The sequence below is a fragment of the Nannobrachium achirus genome, assembly GCF_963921795.1.
Source record: "Nannobrachium achirus genome assembly, chromosome: 13".
Classification (NCBI taxonomy): domain Eukaryota; kingdom Metazoa; phylum Chordata; class Actinopteri; order Myctophiformes; family Myctophidae; genus Nannobrachium; species Nannobrachium achirus.
The window spans coordinates 37,438,618-37,460,549 of NC_137833.1; the positions used below are offsets into that span (position 1 = coordinate 37,438,618).

The 21,932-nt window shown below is 43.9% G+C and overlaps 1 protein-coding gene across 1 annotated transcript in view; it reads left to right on the plus strand.

Moving 5' to 3' along the window:
- Positions 1 to 21,932, plus strand: part of fmn2a (formin 2a) — a gene marked incomplete at its 5' end in the record, with an annotated part of 77,551 nt that overhangs the window by 2,702 nt on the left and 52,917 nt on the right. Inside the window, 4 exons of the mRNA XM_080740697.1 lie at positions 2,168 to 2,340; positions 9,336 to 9,482; positions 11,280 to 11,989; positions 15,644 to 15,785. Coding sequence (XP_080596823.1) covers positions 2,168 to 2,340; positions 9,336 to 9,482; positions 11,280 to 11,989; positions 15,644 to 15,785 — 1,172 coding nt within the window. The remainder of the gene's footprint in view (positions 1 to 2,167; positions 2,341 to 9,335; positions 9,483 to 11,279; positions 11,990 to 15,643; positions 15,786 to 21,932) is intronic.

The following is a 21,932-nucleotide window of genomic DNA, read 5'->3' on the forward strand; positions in this document are numbered from 1 at the left end:
TAATAAGTTACACACGTTAACCGCATGACACAAAACAATTCACAGTAGTAGTAGGAGTCCATTCTGGTTTATTATTCAGCCGAACGAGTCATACCCAAACAATGCAGATGTATGGAATTTCCTGTTGCCATAAACATTTAATCTAACTCTAATCCTATCACTTAACAAAATATACAGTATGAAGAACTAAACCAAACTAAATAAGCCAACTGCTACTTTTGAATCACACTATTTTATCGGTCTATTTGTCCATGAACAAAAAGGTGCTACAATCATAAGAAATACCAAAAGATATTTGACTAGACAATCTTCTGTGTCTCTTGCTGTTTCGACTGTCATCATCATCATTGCGTGTGGCTTTAATCTATTCTGCTAGGTGTCCAGGCCACTCTTGTTGTTTCAGCTCTCAGTCACCATGCATGCATGTGACATTGATCTGTTCTGCTAGGTGCTGCAGGTCACCAGGCCTGTGGGATGACATCACAGGAAACATAGAACTTCTTCAGAACATAAAACCACTTCTTCAGAACATAAAAGTGGATTAATTAATCTTTGGTTGAATTCTGTTTTGTTTTCAAATTGAAATTTGTCTGGAAATCAATGGACTGTCTGATTATGATACTTGGCTTAGGTTCAGCTTGTTTGGTAGAATGACAAATTTAATTTTCTTTCTACTCTACAGTTTCTTTTTCTTTTCTCCTCTTTCTTTTTTTTTCTTCACATAACCAAATCAATCAATTATTCTCAAGCACTGTTCCAGTGCTGGACAGTGGACTAGGAAAGGCATTTAACAGCTCTGTTGTTTTTAGTAGTTTTTTCACACCCCCTTATCCCATGAGCCCAAATTTATGTCCATGTCGGGCCATGAACAACAAGGCGATGTTATTTTACCTGCTAATTTGCCTCCCTCTGAATCACGTTTTCCACATTTAAGCTCATCTAACAATTTTATGAGCCTCCTGCTTGCCGCAGCCCATCTTACACCTGTCAAAGTGAAAGATAGCCTTTTCCTCTCATACGGATGAGGAGCTCTCCACGAAGTGTCAGTTCACGCGGTCACATAATCAACATTTTTCACAACAGACCACAATGATGACGTGTGCTATCCACTGCATCAAAATGTCAGGATTCTCTCCCCCCTCATCATAGTCGACTCAGGTCTGTTTATGGATTTATAGATTACATGACTGTCATGTCTATAATAATCCTTCAGTGTAGCACACTCCCACTCTCACTCCCATTATGGCTCGCAGCATGATTTCATCTCACCTGGCTTGTGTAGAGACGCAGACACAAGCAGGTGACATTATGTTTTTCATAATGTTCAATTGTGGTTACCAGTCAACACAGTAATTACATTAATTTACTGTGTCGAACCATGTGTGCTCTTTCTCTCTCTCTCTCTCATCTCAACGGTAGACTATATTAACCTTTCTATTGACAGGCATCAGGTTCAGTGCATTACTCATTCATTAATAGCGCAGCAATGATAAAACATTGGGATATTATTAAATGCATGGCATGTGAAACGGTGTTCCTGAATATCAATTTGAGTTTCTGTGTAACGTCTTGTTAACTTCAGCATGTAATAATTAGCATTTGCTGTTTCCGTCTCCTTTAATACTCAACCCTGTGCTGGGTGGGGAATCAGACTGTGTGTGTGTGTGTGTGTGTGTGTGTGTGTGTGTGTGTGTGTGTGCGTGTGCGTGTGCGTGTGCGTGTGCGTGTGCGTGCGCGTGCGTGCGCGCGCGTGCGTGTGCGTGCATGTGCGCGTGCGGAGGAGGTGTTTAATTAACACTTCAGAAACAGCTACTAATTATTTGATGTCTTTATCCAGTGCTGTGATTTGCATTACATGAAAAAAGAGAGCAGACATGCACATCCCTAACCCAAGTTGGGCAGGTGCTGCTGAGCGACGACTAGATACTGGAAAGAAAGAAATAAACGCTCGCTCACTGAGGGCTAACATGCGTCAATTTGCTTTATTGCACCAAATAAATAAATGACGTTTCGAGCACACAGCTCTTCTTCAGACTCAGATGAGTCTGAAGCAACTAACTAACAGATCTCTTTCTTCTTTTGTTGACAGAATCCTTGTTTTTCATTCCATAATGGCCACTCTCACTGATCAAGTGAATCACAACACATCATCTCATCTCTCCCGCAGGTAAAATGCTGTTGGAGCGGTTGTGCATGCTGAAGGGAGAGGGGGCTGTGGAAGAGGATGCCAGGGAGATGTGTTGTCAAATGCTGGCCATGGGTCTGCTGCAGCCGTCCAGTGATAGCCCTCGAGAGCAACCCGGCGACATCACTGCCACGCCGACCATGCCCACCTTCAGTGTAAGAACCTTGTCAATCACAACAAATTGCCACTAACAATGTATGGCATATACGGTGTCAAGTTAATGACATGAGGTGCATGGCACCAGTATAGAGCTGTGTAATTGGCTCATTAAGAGGGAGTGGTGATGATTGTACGCACGTTCTTGAAGGCGATGGGCACAATGCATGTTTATATAACACAAATTGTCTTTTGATGACTAGTCCTAGCTGGTTCAGCTCAAAGGCTACAGTCAGTTCAATCCCATTTTCAGGGGTAGACAGTTCAACAGCCGCAAGGCTTGGCCCTTGTCTCACTGGAAGACATACTGTAGAACAGCGCAATGCCAAGTGGCTGTCTTTTAAAGTCTGATGGATCAATTAGCCCAATTAAGGACAGATTTTCTCTGCTACACCAGACAGCCACCTCCCTCCCTCCCTCACTCCCTCACTCACTCACTCCCTCACTCACTCACTCACTCACTCACTCACCCACTCTCAGAACATTGAACATCAGCCATTAAGGGAAAGTTAGCCGAGTGTTAGACCAATCTGGGAACTAAATCTAAATCAATATCTTTCTTCACAAATGTGTTCATAAAGGGGTCTACTATCACCTCTAAACTTTCTCAATCACAACTACCTTCGGAAACTTTGTGGGAACTTTGAGGGTATCCCGAGGGCCTGGGATTAAAGGGGGAAAAATAAAGAATTGCCAATATGAGCGTACGAGGCGTGTAGTTAGGGTATTTTGGGGCTGCTGAATCCATTCCAACCATTAGTTATCAGTAAAAATGACTCCTTGGCCATAAAATAGGCCACACCTACCTTTGTGTGTCCACAAGACATATAATATTGGCAATAAAAAAATGGTTGGAGTAGGGTTTGAATTCATGAAAACTATTCAAGATCAGGCGGGTAATCGCACATCATGACACACAGGATAACATGATACAATCTGACAAGGAACACTCAAAAGGGTTTAAAACTTAGGGACTAACAGGACACAGGTGAACCCGAATGACGTGATTGGCTAAGCCTTAGCCAATTAGGCCTGTTTTATGGCTAAGGAGTCATTTAAACTGAAAACTAATGGCTGGAATGGATTCAGCAGACCGAAATACCCTAATTACACACCTCATACGCTCATATTTGCCATTTTTTCATTTTATCCCCTTTAATCCCAGGCCCAGGTATCCCGGTACCCCCAACTTTGATTGGCTCACACAAAGTTCCCCAAGGGAGTTGTGATTGAGAAAGTTCAGAGGCGATAGTAGACACCTTTATGAACACATTTGTGAAGAAAGATATTGATTTAGATTTAGTTCCCAGATTGGTCTAACACTCAGCTAACTTTCCCTTACTACATGTAGATTCTGACATGTGTTACTTATGTTTGACATTGAGATGTATGTTGTTGTATCACAGTTTTTCTGTAGACTGAAGTGTTAATTGTTTATGCATGTCTATCCCCTTGGGTGGTTTGGATGATTAACCTCTCCTGCCATCATAGAGCTTGTCAGCTTATTGACTTGCATGATGTATAAATATGGGTGTGGTTCCCGTTTTTCAAACAAGTTGGACCATAACGTTACTATTAGAATGTTTTGGCCTGGAGCAAGTCTGCTCTAAAGCCGACAACAAACCACACCCCACTGCCGCAGGCCCATTTCCAGATTTGAACCCAGTGGTGCTGTATAATGGGAGAACGTTAGCAACATTATGAAGGCCCTCGGGCTGATAAGGGGTAGTTTTATAGAAGTGAGGTAGGCTGTGACTTTGTGGCCAGGTTAAATTTGCTTGCAACTTTCTTGTTTCTGCACTACATCAACAAATGACACACAGCCTATGTTGCTGGCCTAAAGGGCCATCCAAACTAAATGATACCTACAATGGTAATGATGTGAGCATCTACAATGTTGGAACAATAACGTCCTAAAAAACGTGGTGCCATGTCTTATTGATGACCTGTAACAGCTGCTGCTCTTCTGTTGCATGGAGGGCAAAAAAGAAAGCCAGAAGGGTTTGGGTTCACAAAATTATTTTGAGAGAAGTATAGGATAATCCAAATCTGTTATGAGAGTTGTTCTTTTGAAGGGGTGTTATTTGTTGTTCTCTCAGCAAAGTTATCTTAAAGGCAAGCTGCACAATGTAACTTTCCTCTTCTACCTCGGATTTGAAACCGGCTTCCTGTGCAAGAGCTGAATTATTTTTACCATTGAGCTAACAGACACATTCCATTTTGACGGTCAGGTCAAAATTCTTGTCAGATCCTGTGTCTAGGTGAAACATTTGACACAATCTAAATAGAAGAGCAGGGAGACAAAATACAACAACCCCAATTGACCCAAAGTTATATTGTATTAACATACTCTACCATACAGATTGGACGAAATTACATTTTAAAATAATGGCAGGTTTTCTATCCTTCATCAAATCACTCTGAAAGTAATCCCAATTATATTGTTTGCCGCTGTCATTATAGTTGTGGTGTGGCTGGACCTTAAGGCACACACACATGTTCAGCACTCTTTGATGAGGACCATGAAGCAATCTGCAGTCACCGAATAATGTACATCGGGTGTTCTGCAAGGCCTATCAGTTCTCCTTTTCTGTGTGTGTGCAACCATAATCAGAACGATTCATCTACAGAGATGGGGCCCCTTTTCATTACATACACAGAAGTGCATACACTGTAGGCAAGCTTGACCAAACCAAACCTGATTTCATGTATATTTCAGTCTTGCTTGCAGCAATGTTTCACGCAGATCTAATCTCATGCATTATCACATTCTTTTGCACAGTTCACCAAGCACTCTGTCAGTGCCATTTTTATCGCTATCCCCGTGCAGCTTAATCCACCCAGTGGTGGGTGCAGTAGTTTTGTGTCTAGAAATAGAAAGCTAATATCTCTCTATTTTGTCCAATCATAAGTGCTACAGTTCTTGCTTAGATGCTGTGTGTGTGTGTGTGTGTGTGTGTGTGAGTGTGTGTGCGTGTGTGCGTGCGTGCGTGCGTGCGTGCGTGCGTGCGTGCGTGCGTGCGTGCGTGCGTGCGTGCGTGCATCTGTCTGGATGTATGAAAACACAAACTCACAAAAGCCAAAAGCGTGCATTATTTGTCTTCACCGGACTGATCTCCACATGATAGATCCATTATGTGCAGGCGCTGAGTTGTTATATTTCTATGGGTGGTGTGATCAGTTTGATAAGAGCATTTCTTTGTGGCCTACCAAGGACATTTGTACCTCCTGAGTGCATTTGAGTACATGGATTGTATCTTACCTTGTACATTGTACCTTGTATCTTCAAGTTTCACATGTTTGTGTTTTTTCGTAAAGTAAAGCCCTGCTTCATCATACAAGACTGTCGAAAACTAGTGAAAATAGCAGATCTACAAGCACACAACGCCTCGGCGGACGCGGTGCGAGGTGTTGTGTGCTTGTAGATCGTCTATTTTCATTTAAATCATTTTTAAAATGATAAATACAAAACGAACGGTTTTGGTTAGGTTTCCACCCGACAACAATGATATGCATCCTCAACAAAGGCACACAGCTGCATGAGTGCAGTACATGCACGCGCACATTGAAACATCCCTTCACATGGCTGGCTTAATAGTAAGAAATGCACTCCCACTGCACTCTCATGCACACACGCACGCACGTGCCCACACACGCACGCCCATCTGTGTGTCTGTTTGTGTAGAGTGTAGACCATCTGCTGACCAGGTTATGTAAGAGCTCCACGTGCCCAGGCTGCTCTTCCCCAGGAGAAAGCTTGTGTCTGGGTTCGGAACAAACCAATTTGGGAAGCCATTCTGTGAAAAGAAGGGGAACAAATATTGTGTATTTTCCATTTGTTTAGCAGAATCTGTCTTGAGAGGTTAGGCACTCTAACACTGTGGTTCCCAAACAGTCTGCTGTGAGGCAAGTTCAGGTCTGCCTTTTGTAACAATTACCACAACCTATTCCATGTATACGTACATATACATCAGGTTATGAATTATGCATCTTTCAGCTTGGCATCCCTGTTTTGGGGATCATTATAGGTGAACACTCATTTTGGCCAAAACCAACCTTGACATCTGCTAATTAGAATATAGGCTAGATATCCCTCTGAATTTTTATAGTCACTATTCAGTCCCTCTTCCTTTTCAAAAATCTCTCCCTCTCTCCCTCTCTCTGTCTCTCTGTCTCTCTGTCTCTCTCTCTCTCTCTCTCTCTCTCTCTCTCTCTCTCTCTCTCTCTCTCTCTCTCTCTCTCTCATCCATTTCCATTAGTCCCCCTTTTCCACTCAACTCCCTGAATGTATCATATTCTATCTCTTCGCACCGCTTTATTTTGAAGCGGCCTTTTAACGTAGGAATTCTCTGGTTTCGTATTGTGCATTTTTCATGAAATCAAATACACTGAGAGCTTTGTGTTGTACCAAGTGGAGCAGGGGTGGGGGTTACAAGTAGGCTATACGATACAGTAGGTCTAATTATTATTCCTCATACAGTTAGTACTGTAATATGTGGCGGTGATATACCACTGCGTGGCAAGACATTGGGAATCTGGCCGTGCTTTGTACCGTGTGTGTGTGTGTGTGCGTGCGTGCGTGTGTGCGTGCGTGCGTGCGTGCGTGCGTGCGTGCGTGCGTGCGTGGTGCTTGGTCAGGCAACGAGGGTCTGGTTATTGTAAGGTTCTGTCCTGGTAGTGACTGTAAAAGGAAAACATACCCTGGGGTCAGCTGTCCAACTGGAAATAAATAGCATGTGAGCCCTGCAAAATAACACAGACACACACTCACCCAGAGTAGCATGCACGCAAACGCACCATCACCATCGCCACACACGTACATTTAGGAGCATTTGCTGCCATGGGGGCTTTTTCGTTTGTTATGTTATACGCCACATCCTGTCTGTCTGTTTGTATGTTTGCAAAATACCTTGAGAACAGATGGGCTGCCCTGAAAAGATGTCTCATTGTTGGGTCGAAAAGGCTACGGTCACAATAAGGTCAAGGTCAAACCTGAGAATGGATGGGCTAAATACAGATTTACAAGCAAAAATGCTATAAAAAAAACGTATCAAATCATTCCCTATTTGCAATGCCAATAACCTTTTAAATAAATTCTCTCCTAATTTCAGTTTCCACTGTCTACAAAGACCATGGTCACCATGTAATTATATAAAGTCCCTTCTGTGACAACTGACAACCAAACAACAACCATTAAAACTGCTAATGCCTAAATTGTAAAACCACAGCATGGACGTCCGTCCAGGCTATGGAATTCCGACCTGGCTGACCACCACAACAACAGATCCTACAGTATATCATGTGGCAAAAATGGTAATAAACAGCTTGCATTTTGGAAAAATGAAAGTTAAGCCCTAGATATGCTAATGGTCAATGGCCATGTGCAATTTAAGATTGATTAGTCAACCCACTAGGGCGGGGGTCAGCAACCCGTGGCTCTAGAGCCACATGCGCCACCCTAGTGGCTCCCTGGAGCTTTTTAAAAAATGTATGAAAAAAATATTTTAACGTTTTTTTTTATCGTCACTGTCGGGCAGAAACCTTGTATCTCCAAGTTTCTTTTTTTTTCTCGCAAAGTAAAGCCCTGCTTCATCATACAAGACTGACGCACAAAAGTAGTGAAAACAGCAGATCTACAAGCACACAACGCCTCGCGGTGCGAGGCGTTGTGTGCTTGTAGATCGGCTGTTTTCACTAGTTTAGTTAATTTTTTAAATGATAAATACAAAACGAAGTTTTGGACATACAAGGTTTCCACCCGACAACGACGATATATAAGGCTTTTATAATTGTTTGCGGCTCCAGACAGATTTGTTTTGGTTTTTTTGGGTCCAAAAAAACCAAAAACATTTTGGGTTGCCGACCCCTGCACTAGGGAAATATTTGACCGAGGACAGATTTTTTTTTTATATATATTTTTTTAGTATACCAGGGCTTGTTTTTTGTTACATTTCGACGCTGAATCTATAGCTTTGAGCTGTTGAGGATGAGCTAAATCTGGTTATCAAGCGGGTGGCTGGTATCAGCTGCTTTCCTAATTCAATACATTTCCTCTGACCTTTAACCATTATTGTATGCTTTAACTTTAGAAAAATAGCAGATCTACAAGCTCACAGCGCGGCACCGAGTGCCGCGCTGCGAGCTTGTAGATCTGCTATTTTTGAAAAATCGTGAAAATGTGTGCAAGTCTTTGAATATCTTTGACCCGATCTTTGACCCGACTTCTAAATCCTTCCTCTAAATCAGTGGTTCTCAAACTTTTTCATGTCAAGGACCCCCAAAATTACAGGTATTTAGCCACGGACCCCCATCTCAAAATATGTTGTCCCAGGGACCCCCCAGAAGCAAATGTTTGAGTTACAAATGTTCGCTTTTAAATAGATATATTCAAAGACTTGCAAAGAAAAATTATGATTTTTCAAAAATAGCAGATCTGCAAGCTCGCAGCGCGGTACTCGGTGCCGCGCTGTGAGCTTGTATATCTGCTATTTTTCAATAGTTAAAGCAGTCAATAATCCTAGTCCTAAATGGGTTAACAATGTTTCTCTGTGACCCCATGGTCTTTTAGTTGTTGTCTCATTATGTTGTTTTCAGAGAGGGTCGAGTCACAACGTATTCTATTGATATTTCTTAAACGAGGCTCAGTTAGGGAAAATGTTCTTATTTTTGAAAAAGTGCTTTCACGTGACGCTTTCCAAGACTTCAATTGGGTGGTATGTGTTTCCATGTTAAAGTCATCCATGCTATTTGGTCTGACTACAGACTCTACATACAGTGCATGGTTAATAAACACAAATAGTTAGGACTACTCATGTTGAACCTTTTCATGTGAAGGACCCCCAAAATTGCATGTATTTGGCCACGGACCCCCATCTCAAAATATTTCGTTCCAGGGACCCCCCAGAAGCAAAGTTTGAGTTACAAATGTTCACTTAAAAATACACATATTCACATTTTCATGACCCCCCCCCCCCCGTGACACCCCTGTGTGCAGGTAGAGCAGCTGTACACCTGGGCATCTTTTGGCCTGTCAGTACCCTCCCACATGTGGGAACAGTATGGCAGAGGCTCAGGCATAGTACAATGGCCCCCTCCACAGCAGCTGTCAGGCAAGACATCCAGAGGACCACCACACTCTCAGGTGAGTTAAATCTACTGCATGTCTAAATATTGTGTTCATTAACATTTGAACTTGATCTGTTATCCAGCCTCCGTGGATAACTCCCCGCTATTTTTTAGGACTATTAACATTATTGTTGTTGTCGGGTGGAAACCTTGTCAAAACCTTTAGTTTTGCATTTATCATTTTAAAAGTGATTTAAAATCGTGGAAATAGCCAATCTACAAGCACAGCCACACACCGCCTCGCGGTGTGAGGTGTTGTGTGCTTGTAGATCGGCTTTTTTCACTACTTTTGTGCGACACCTTTGTGTGATGAAGCATTGCTTGTTTGAAGAATTTATTAGAAGTTTGCATAGGAAAAAGTTTCGTGACAGTAAATCACTGGTACAAGGTCAACTAAACGGAGATCCTAGTAAGCTTTTCGGCTTATTTGGGCTACACAGGAACCACTTTATGTATCTCATATAACATTGAAAGACAGACGGATAGACGGTAAGACGGACAGCACTATGCATAGGATAACATCAATTACCAAAGCAGAAAAAAATAATAATAAGGTAAATAAAATAAACAGAAGAAGCAGATATTTATCGAAAAGGGTAGGAGTGTATGGTTAGTCTGTTCTAAAGTAAAGCAGGGTTTTACTTTACGAAAAAACGTAGGCCTATTTGAAACTTGGAGAAACAAGGTTTCTGCCCGACAGCTATGATATGATCTTCAGTTATTAACCTTAGTCCATACCTACCCATTTATGAAGATGTCAGTAACTCAATTCCCCCACCAGAGGGCAGACATTGCAAGCATGAAATATGTTTCTACATCACTTTAAGCCTGCATATTCCCTGGCATACTAGTAAATCAGACAGGCCACATACTGTAGAACGAATGTTGAGATTTAACCACAGCTGGGGAATGTGTACATCCCGACGCGGATCCTCAATAGCCCATATGAGGCCCAGCGAGACTCCCTGTCTCTGGGGTCAAATCTCTCAGTCTCCCCTCATCCCTGGTCTACCCAGTCTGGAGCCAGAGGTCTGATGGAGTCTAGACATAATGGACTGCCATGACCCCTCACTAGCTCACAGCCCTGCCACTAAACTCCCTCAGTTGTGGGTGTTTTGCTTTTTTATATTATAATGTCCGAGACTTGGCAGCAAATCCCCAAGATGAAAGTATTGTTGCACTTTGGGATTTGTGGTTCAAAGTACAATAGGCTTGATAGCCTGCTTTCAAAGGGAATTTCAAAACAAGACGGACAGCAAACATTAACCTCATGAGTTTTTACTTCTAGTTCTAAGCTCTACTGCAGGGGTCTTCAACAGGGGGTCCGGGAGCCCTAGGGGGGTCCTCAGAGTTACTAATGGGGGTCCTCCAAATCTTTGAGTTATAGAATTTTTTTTTCTCCTTTTTATATTAACCACTTGAACCTAGCATCCATATTCTGAGAACTCTAGCCAAAAATAGCAGATCTGCGAGGCGTGAGTGAGCTTGTAGATCGGCTATTTTCGGCAAAGAGCTTTGATGTAGAGGGGAAAAAGAGCAGACTAAGTACAGAGTGAAAGGTCAAGTTTATTATTTAGTATTGAAGGTTTAAGTGGTTAAATATCTGAAAACACAAATTGACATGAATCCAAAATAAACTGACAATTGTACTGTCAAACAATGAAACTACTGTATATGGAATCTATGATAAGGTTGTGGGGGTCCCTGCTTCATCTCTCTCTCAGCTAAGGGTTCCTTGGCCTGAAAAGTTGAAGACCCCTGCTCTACTGTACTCGCAGGCCCCTTTTAAACTCTTCCCTTTGGTCCCTGGCAGGCGGAGTTCATCAGGTTGAAATCGGGTCAGCCGTCCCCGGAGGATAAGGACGCTCTCGTCTCTCAGCTGGAGAAGACCATCGATGACCTCAGGGTCAAGATGGCGCTGCTGCAGGGCCAGCGGCTCTCCCTGAGGGAGAGAGGGAGGGCAGAGAGGTCTGTGCAGACCTCGCCTGTGGAAGAAGGCTTCAGGTTTGAAGTGCCTTTAAAGGATGGACCTGGTAGCGTGTCTCCTTCAACCAACTCAGCCCCTCCGCGGCCCACACAGGGCTTTGTCTGCACCTGCCAGCAGAGACCAGGAAGCATCCCCCCACCTCCACCCCAGCTCCCTGGGGTAATGCCTCCGCCACCTCCTCCTCCTCCACCTCCCCCGCCCTTACCCGGGCAGGGGCCGTGTCCACCACCACCTCCGCCCCCTCCACCACCACCTGGTATGGGCTTTCCACCTCCACCCCCTCCTCCCCTACCCGGGATGGGACCTCCACCCCCTCCTCCCCTACCTGGTATGGGACCTCCACCCCCTCCTCCCCCACCCGGGATGGGACCTCCACCACCCCCACCCGGGATGGGGCCTCCACCACCCCCAGGCTTTGGGCCGCCTCCACCCTTTGGCATGATGGTCCAGGAGGCTGGCCCCGCCAAGGCCCCCATTGAACCCCCCAAACCCATGAAGCCACTCTACTGGACGCGCATCCAACTTCATGCTAAAAAGTAAGTAAACAGCAGCAGTTTTTTTTTCCACATGCCACCTCCATAGCTTTGCTGGGGGTTCTTCTGACACTGAGGGCCACAGTCAGGTATGTGTGTGTAGAATAGATGGTACGAACATGTTTATTCTAGAGGGGGCAAGAGGGTAAAATCCAGAGCAGATGGAAATGTGCCATCTTGCGGTAGCATGTCATCATTCCGGCAGCCCATTATTCCAACTGGTCCGACTGGCCCCGTTATAACTAACCCTATCCCTAACCTCACACTAAACTAACAGTTGGAATTATGAGGGGACCCTGTCATGACAGAGACTCTCTTGGGCGCTGTACAGACATTTGCGTCTGACTTATCGACTCATCGTCTGAGAATGGCCACTGGGGGCGCCGTACTAATGCATTGTCAATGAAAGGTTGTTTGGTGTTTTGTCGTTGCCGTGTCTCTTGGCCAAAAGACAGGCTGCGGTTGAGCTAGAGGCACGGCAACGACAAAAAAACAAACAACCTTCCATTGACAATGCATTAGTACGGCGCCCCCAGTGGCCATTCTCAGACGATAAGGAGAAGATGTTTCACGCATGTGTGTGAGTCCAGCCTTGGAGATGTTGTGGGCATGGCTGATATAACAACAAAGATCCTTCATTTGCCAAAATACACCATCCCAGATCCCACGCCTCGCCACTATGTATGAAATGGTACACAATGGTCTCTTAAGTGGCCACGGTCACTCACACCACTTTCCATTGGATAAAGAGACTTCCCAAGTAACAGATACAGGAAATCAAGTTTGTCTTCGTTATATGTGCAGCAGCTGTGTGGTCACTTCCAGCTCAGTCTAATTAGTTTGACTCAGGCCAGGTGTGACTGCTTAAGTCCGCCATCATCCACAACAGAGTAAGGAACAAAATTGTTTGTCATTTATTCAGAACATTCAAAAATAAAATAAAAACATAAACACTCATGAATAAAGAAAGTTGAACCAAGTGAAATCAGTCTGGAAAGGGTTCATAAGATTTGGACATATCATAAATCATTTATACTTTTTTTCTGTCAATGGAAGGATTTGCAACTTCGAGGTTGGCTTTATCATCAATCATCCTGTAAGGGAAAATGGGTAAGAACAAAAAAAAATCACACCCGTGTGAACTGAGCGGTGGTCGTGGAGGCTGTGCAACAGCACTACTGGGTGGGTGCAGCGGGGTTAGTGTGCTTTACAATGCTGTAGTTTCTTCACACACTCTAATTTATTTGACCCTAAAACATTCAGTTTGTTAATAATAATAATAATACTTGACCACACATGCTGACCCATCCTTCCCCCCTGTGTGTGTGCGTGTGTGTGTGTGTGTGTGTGTGTGTGTGTGAGAACAACAGCGCCCCTCCCTTAACATGTGTGGTCAGAAAAGGTACTGCAGGCTTGAGGCTACATACACGGCCGGACGGACGGACGGACGCATACACACACGGCCACGTATAGGAGACGGTGTGACCACCGCTCAAAAAGACCATTTCATACAGTACAGCACTGGCCGGACTACATCTTTGCCTCAGTTAAAAGAGAGTATATGGCCAGTTTGTCTGTCAGTATGTAAGTGGTAGGTTTGTCCGATAGGCATTACAGATAGTGTGTAAACAAAATGCATGGCTGATCATGTAAAGTGAAGATAGACATGCACCATTCACATTAAGGTATTCTCCTCTGAACTGTGGGGACTGGAGACAGAGAGAGAGCTTGACCATTTAAGATAAAGATCTGCCAAAGAGCCATAGAGATGGTAACACAGTGGAAAATGAGGTTGAGATGCCGGCCAGGAATTGTGGTGCACAGTGGTTTGACTTGAACCAGGTGCTTTCTCTCATTGTCTTAAGGCCAGGAAGAAATGATACAAAAATAAATATGTCCCCGTATAAATGATTGGTGCTTGTGATTTACTGCAGTAGGCTGTGTTCCTTGTAAGTGATTTTACCACATTTTGATATAGAAAATGAGCAATGCGATTGCCTAACCTGGTCCAGTTCTGTTTAAATGTCGAAGGTCTTGGGGTTCTTCATGTGGGCTCTGTGCTTGTATTACACATTGGCCCCTTTTGCACCAAAGTAACTTTGGTTCTAGAAATTGGTTCCTTTCTAGATTATTGGAACCTTGGTGCTTTCATGGAACCGGCCACCAACCAGCTTGCGTTTCCATCAGTTTACTTTTAAGCACCAGTTTTAGAGCCCCCCCTGTGGAGCAGGAGTCCCCAATTGCGCCAGGTTAGATTCCAGGCCTGGCCAGCAAAATATATTGAATAATGATCTGTCAAACTGTCCATTTCACATGGGAAAATCAATCGACAATGGCAGATACAGTTTCCCTTTCTTTTCTTTTTTTAATGATGATTTTTCGCTTGCTTTTTCCATGGTTTAAATCGCATCTGCATCTTCCAACCCTGTAGAATAGAATGGAACCAAAGCCCACGTTGGTTCCCAGTTCAGGGCAAGAAAAACCAAGTCATTTTTTGTTCCAGTTCCGACCAACTTTTAGGGTTCAGAACCAATTCATTTTCAGTGGAAACACTCTGAAAAGAACCGAACCGGTTTAACCCCTGGTGGAAAAGGGGCCATTGTAGACAATTCATTTGCCATATTTTTATAATACTATATTAATCAAAAACCAAAGAAGATTTAGGGTGTTGACCTCTGCACTAGGACTGCCCAGACCAGCATTTACATGATGTGTGAGTTATTAACAGTTATATACAGTAAATGTAGTCATGTATGTGAACTATCCCAACTAATATGGGCAATTGCGAACGTCAGGGAGCATTTAGTATGAGAACGCCAAGCCTAGTCCGTCTGTCAGTCAGTCACCCTAATCAACAACTGCTCAGTCAGCTGTGTCTGTCTGGGGAGAGAGATGGATCACGTTACCGCTGTGCTCACAAGAGGCGGATCATGTTACAGGTTACCGCTGTACTAGCAAGAGGCGGATCACGATACCACTGTGCTAGCGAGAGGCGGATCACGTTACCACTGTGCATTGCCTCAACAAACGCAGACACGATGGCAAGTCTGTGCCATATTTAGAAGCTCTGACCTGACAGTCGCCACTTGCCATTGGCGTGTTACTTGTTATATACAGTGAATACTCATTGGATAATGAGGAGTATACAATCTATCAATGATAAAAAAAAAATTGGCCTATCTTAAAAATATAATATATATAGAGCATCGCAGCGGAAGTGGATTCCTGGGGTCACTTAATATTCCCCATTCATTTTCGCCATAGACTTTTACAAATATATTTATAACAATTATGTTAAGCCTCGAACCAAGCCATCCAGGATGGAGGTGAATCATGATCATATAACCTTTGATCCTATGTGAAAACATATTTTAATATTACATTATTTGATATACTACATTTAATAACTACCCTTTGTTTAGCGATTTTCAAAATGTTCTTTTCATAGAAAAAAGGTTATATGGTCATGATTCACCTCCATCCTGGATGGCTTGGTTCGAGGCTTAACATAATTGTTATAAATATATTTGTAAAAGTCTATGGCGAAAATGAATGGGGAATATTAAGTGACCCCAGGAATCCACTTCCGCTGCGATGCTCTATAACATTTAGACATTGAGAGTAATGTATTCCTTACGGCTTACTCTGTCCTCATAGGGACAGTGGCTCTCTGGTGTGGGAGAAGATCGAAGAGCCAACAGTTGACTTTAACGAGTTTGTGGACCTCTTTGCCAAAACCGCCGTCAAGGAGAAGAAGAAGCCAATATCAGACACAATCAGCAAGTCAAAGGCCAAACAGGTTTGTGTATGCATGTAAACATGTATTTTATATGTGGATGCACCATATATGCATTTCTGTGTGCGCGCATGCAGGCACGTGCATATGTATGTACTGTATATCAATTAGCTCTATTCACGGCCTGCCCACTTAGCATCCTCCTGGTGCTGAAGTCACATTTGAAGAGTAAAACCCTGCTAAAAGCCTATAGAGTTAACACAGAAATCGCAAATTTAATGCAATTTCCGAATAGTACAGTATAAAATATGGCTAGCACAAAGCATTATAATTTACTTTACCGTTCTAAATAATGATTTGTTGGCTTTAAGTCCAGCAATTTCTGTGTAGTTTTACCCTTCTAAACTGACGTCAGCAAGAAGTTGCTGAGAAATGTGCTGAGTGGGCGGGCCGTGAATAGGGCTTATAGTTAAGATATTGGACTTTCAAGCGGGAGACCCGAGTTCGAATCCCAGGGGTTACATATGGGTCTATTTGTGTTGGGGCGAGAGGGACCCTGCTCACTCTGTCTCCATCTCTTAGCCCCTCTGACTCATATGATCAGCCTCGTCCAACCTCAGTCTTTGTTTGACTCCCAGTCCCTCTGACTCTGTCCTTCTGACTCTGTCCCTCTGACTCTGTCCCTCTGACTCTGTCCTTCTGACTCAGTCCCTCTGACTCTATCCCTCTGACTCTGTCCCTCTGACTCCTAGGGCTCTATTTTGATTGTCTTAAGTACCAGCTCTTATGCCTTAACTGCCTGTCCATACTGTCTTTGACCACCTAACTTTTCGTCAGAAAGGTCCGGTTCAACTACAAAATTACGTCACTCACATCTTCTGAAAAGCATTACCCCAAATTAGAGTTCGGAAAGCTGCACATTGGAAAGTCGGAACTCTCTGATGAAAAGTTTGGTTGTCGGAGACAGTATGGACAGGCCTTTATGTTAGAGCTCCTATAGCCTCTCTGACTTCCAGTCCCTCTTAACTATCAGTCCCTCTGACTCCCAGTCCTACTGATTCCCAGTCCCTCTGACTGACTGACGGGAGGAACTGCTGTAGCCCGACAGTTATTATGTGGTGTGAGTTCTGGCTCCTAGCCGGCTACCCCTCCAACCTGACCATCCACTGGTGGCGTGGAGCCAGTGTCTCGCGTGCGGCGAGGTAACCTCACGATGGTGATGACTCTTCAGAGAGAGAGAGAGAAGCCGGAGGGGGAAAAAGAGGAGGGAGGCAGGGGAGCAAGTGAGAGGCCCAGGAGCTATAATTGGTGATGTGGTTCCCCCTGTGGTGCTTTCTGAATGACTGACTTTAACAGTCACACTGTTAGGCCCCCCTCCCTGATGCCCTTTAACCACTTGAACCCTAGCATCTCTGTTCTGGGGCCAGAAATCACCATTCAGTGAAAATACTACAAGCTTGTAAATGAGCTGTGAGCTTGTCATTGCATTGCGTTGCAATGCGGTTCTTGGCAAAGTGATTTGGTGTAGAGGGAAATACTAGCTAGCTGTCCTGGAATAGAGCCCCGGGGCTGCATAGGGTTTATGTGGCGAAGTCACACTAATATTCTTTCATAGGGGGGGAATCATTTTATTCTCTGGTTTGGGTTATTGACTTAGAAATATATTTAAACATATCATTTATGATTTATGCATTGAGTACATGCTGTTTTGCAGAGGGATTTGCAAAGTGCAAGGTCGAAGTAAGACCCTATCAAAAACATAAATGGTCAAGGAATTATACTACTAGAAAAACAAAGATAGGATAGCAAGTAGACATCAAACCAGCCTCTATCAAAGTAACATACTTGCATCTATGTAAATAAATAGGTGCAGTTTTAAACATTGTGGGCCTCACTCACTAACAAAATGTGAGTGAGTGTGAATCGCCTAAAGCGATTGTACAAGTGTTTCCACAAGCATAGTCAGTCTCATACACTATTAATGTTATTAGCAGAGTTAGTTCCTTGGTGCTGTACACACACAACCCATGCTCTGAGATGTCTAAAGGCACTCCATACATGCCAAATCAATTACAGTAGTGCTCACTAACAACATGTTTCAATTTAACATTTGTAAAATAAAATAAAAAGAAAGAGCGGGCCCTCTGTTCAACTTTGCCAATGACTTGCTCATTTAAGAATGTATAACTGGGCATATAGCAGGGCTGCCAACTTTTCAGAAAACCTTGGGGGGGAGACTTTTTTATTTTATTGACCCATGGAGTCACCGCCTCACCTGACATTGATTTTGTACTTGGTGTTGCAACCTGTGCAACATACTTTTTTTTTTTTTTTTTTGATATTTTTTGGGGGGCTTTATTGATAGGTATACAGTAGGTTGCCAGGTAAATGGGGAGAGAGATGGGGGGGGGGGGGGGGGGTGTCAGGACTCTAACCCGCGACGCGCTGCCAGGCCGGATCACCAGCCAAGGTGCCTGCCTGCCTGGACCACTACCCTGTGGCCCAGGCCAACCAGTTTTATTACCCCAACCAGGTACAGTAGACTGTGTGCTATAGTTTTCCAAATCTAACCCTCAATAATGAATGAATCAAGTAATTTAGTGGCAGAAATTGGTGGTAGGTTGATTTTAATACTAATACTACTATTTTAAATGAATTTGATCCATCCTAACTATTACTGTAGGTGCAGATGTGTGGAGGTCACTTGCTTCCTTTTCAAGATAATAATAATAATAGTTACCTACTCCTCCCGCAAGGGAAATTCAGTATTTGCAGCCCAACCCAGCTGCTTCGCAGCCCACAAGGAGCGCGTGAGTAATTAGGGGTTAAGAGTCTTGCTCAGGGACACACATCGACATTGCTATCCTGGCCGCGAATCGAACCAGGGACAACCAGGGGACCCCAGGCAGGCTCCCTAACCATTCAGCTATGGCCGCCCCAAGATGAAGATTGGCAGTCAGGCCAAAGCTTCTATCCAACCATCTTCAACCATTTAGCAGAATTTTGATTGCAGAGATAGCTTTTCAACCTGGGACCCACAGACTTCCTTTCACCGGCCACATCAGTCAGGCTCTGAAAGGGGGATCCTGATGGCCCTATCATAGTACAGTCTGTGGTGATAAGCTATCAACGCGGTGTAGTCTTTTAAAGTCAGAAACCTACAACATTACATCATTCACCGCGTTCAAGGACTATCACCGTGAACCCCGACATCTCTCCTCTGTTTTTACCTTCAGATATCTCCCCATCACCCCGTTCACTGATTGGTCGATCTGGACCAATCAGTGTGCCCCCTGGTTTCAGAGGCACGGAGGCGCAGTGATAGTAGGACTTCACTGTGAGTCTGTGACAGTGATGGCCTCCATTTGTTTTCACATTTTTAGGTGATAGCTTATCACCTAAAAGTTGAGGTGATAGCTCTTCACCTCGGACTATGATAAAGCCTTGAGGCTATCCCTGGCCAGTGTGGAGATAGAATCCCTCCACATGGCCCTTGGTCGGCCTCTTCCCAGCTGGACATGCCTGGAGTCATGATTACTGGATGCCCGAACCATCCCTCTGACGGATGACACCTTTAGCCTGGTGTAGCCAGATGGATTTGCCATTGCAAGAAAAATGGCCTGTGGCAGATTAGGTCTTGCCCCGCTCAGTTATTCAAATATTTCACAGCTCACAAGTCGTGAGGAACCAACCAGGGGCTCAGTATGCAAATGTAAGGCGGGCGTATCACCTTTGCGCTACTCTGATTGGTTGTAGTTTTGAATCTTTTGGTAACCGCCCCTTGGGTAAAAAATAACACTGACACTAACCAGGGCCCATTATTAAAATGTAGGGTGGATGTATCACTTTTGTGCTTCTCTGATTGGTTGTAGGTCTAACCAATAGAGTCTGCTTGAATCTTTTAGTAACCAATCCTTGGGGGAAAAAAAGAAGAACCAGACTAATATCCACGCAGTGATATTGTCTGGCTGGGGCGCCCGCTGGCCTGGTGGTCAAGGCGCATACCACATACTAGGCTATGATGCCTGCTGGCGTCGCCGGTTCGATTCCCGATCCGGACAACCTTTGCCGCATGTCATTCCCCATCTCTCTCCCCATTTCTTGTCAGTCTACTGTCCTATCAATAAAGGCATAAAAAGCCCAAAAAACAAATCTTTAAAAAAAAATAAAGTGATATTGTCTGGCTATGTGAGTCTATCTCACCTTATCCCTAAGGGAGATGTTAGCCACCCTCCTGAGAAAGATTGTCTGCTTGTACCCGCAGTCTTGTTTTTGTTGGGTAGGAATGAAGATTGACCAGTAGATCAAAAGCTCTGTTTTTGTCACAATGGTGCGGTACAGTGAACACCGTACCACTGCTGCTGCTCCGATTCGCTGGCTGATCTTCCATCCTACCCTCACTCGAGAACAAGACATACTAATTAAACTTGAGGCAAGGACTCATTCCCTACTTGGAATGGGCAATCCACCGGTTTCCTAGCCGAGAACCACAGCCTCAGATTTAGAGATGCTGAACCTCATCTCATGGCGGCTTCACACTCAGCTGCTGCAAATTGATCCAGTGAGTGCTGAAGGTCACAGTGCATGCACACACACACACACACACACACACACACACACACACACACACACACACACACACACACACACACACACACACACACACACACACACACACACACACACACACACACTATACCAGCACAGATCTTTGTGGTGCATTGACATGAAAACATAATGTTACTTACAAATGCCATCAAATGCTTTTCTATTTTGGTTCTCTCCCATTTTTGTTTTCTCAGGCAGAACAAATGGCTCCTCAGGGGTTTGTTTTTGACATGCGATTCGGCGCCGTATAGGATTGATGAAAATCCATATTGGCCCCACATTGAAAACAAATTATTACTGGCATGACTGACACATGCGATCAGAAAGAAACACCCCTGCTTGCAAGCTCTATCGATGATTGACTTGACTTAAAGGATTTCTTTAAACCAAAAACCTCGAAACACACATGGCTTTGATGAGTGTACGAAAATGCTATGTTTGGCGTTGGGACTTGTTTTCATGAAACACCATCACTGAAAGGAAAATGTTTGTCGCTAAACTATTCGCTATCTCAATAGATTCAGTGGTCGACGCTTCCATCTGTGTTTTATTGTTGGATAATCCCGCTGACGCACTGCAAGGGCAGTCTTGTTTTAAATTCAAATTGAAATTTGTGTAACTTGCAGATACTGTATGTGTATTTAAGCTTATTGTATATGAGAGGGGCTGAGAAGAACTCAACTCTGGGTTATGTAATTTAAGGTTTATTTTTTTTATAACAGCGGAGCCAACTGATAAAATATGATTGATGACTCGCTCTTCCAACTGACGCGCGTCAGAGGCGCGTTGGGGGAAGCCGTCCTAGCGTCATATCTCGACAGGCCTCGTCTCCCCATGTTGTGGCTCAGCCAGGAGAGACAGAGACAGTTGGCTCGGTGATATAACTTCCTGTGTATGTGTTTGAGAGGCCTGTGGTCTGTGTGATCTGGGCTCAGTGGAATCACTCTGTCTGGATAGCGGTGGGCTATAGGGTTTCCTAACTCTGTCCCCCCTCGCTTCTTCACTACAGTATACACAGCAGGGGTCTTCAACAGGGGGTCCGGGACCCCTAGGGGGTCCTCAGAGTTACTACGGGGGGTCCTCCAAATCTTCCAATCCTTTTTGTATTTACAACTTGAACCCTAGTGTCCATGTTCTGAGAACTGTAGCCAAAAATAGCAGATCTATAAGCTCAGTGAGCTTGTAGATCAGCTATTTTCGGCAAAGAGGTTTGGTGTAGAGGGGAAAAAGAGCAGACTAAGTACAGAGTAAAAGATCAAGTTTATTAGGTAATGATCTGAAAACACAAATTTACATGAATCCAAAATATACTGATGATTGTGCTATATGAAATCTATGAACAGTTTGTGGGGGTCCCTGCTTCATCTCTCTCTCTCAACTAAGGGGTCCTTGGCCTGAAAACATTGAAGACCCCTGGTATACAGTAAAATCCTGAGTGTTAATTCAACTATATGTGTCCAAATGTGACCATTTTGGTTATATTTGTTGTTACAGTTACAGATACAAGTTGCAGTTAAAGATGCAAAGGGATAAGCTAACAAAGGCGATTATACTGGGCACTGCCTCCACTGCTTATTCAGCCCTTCCGAGGTCCACTCTTAA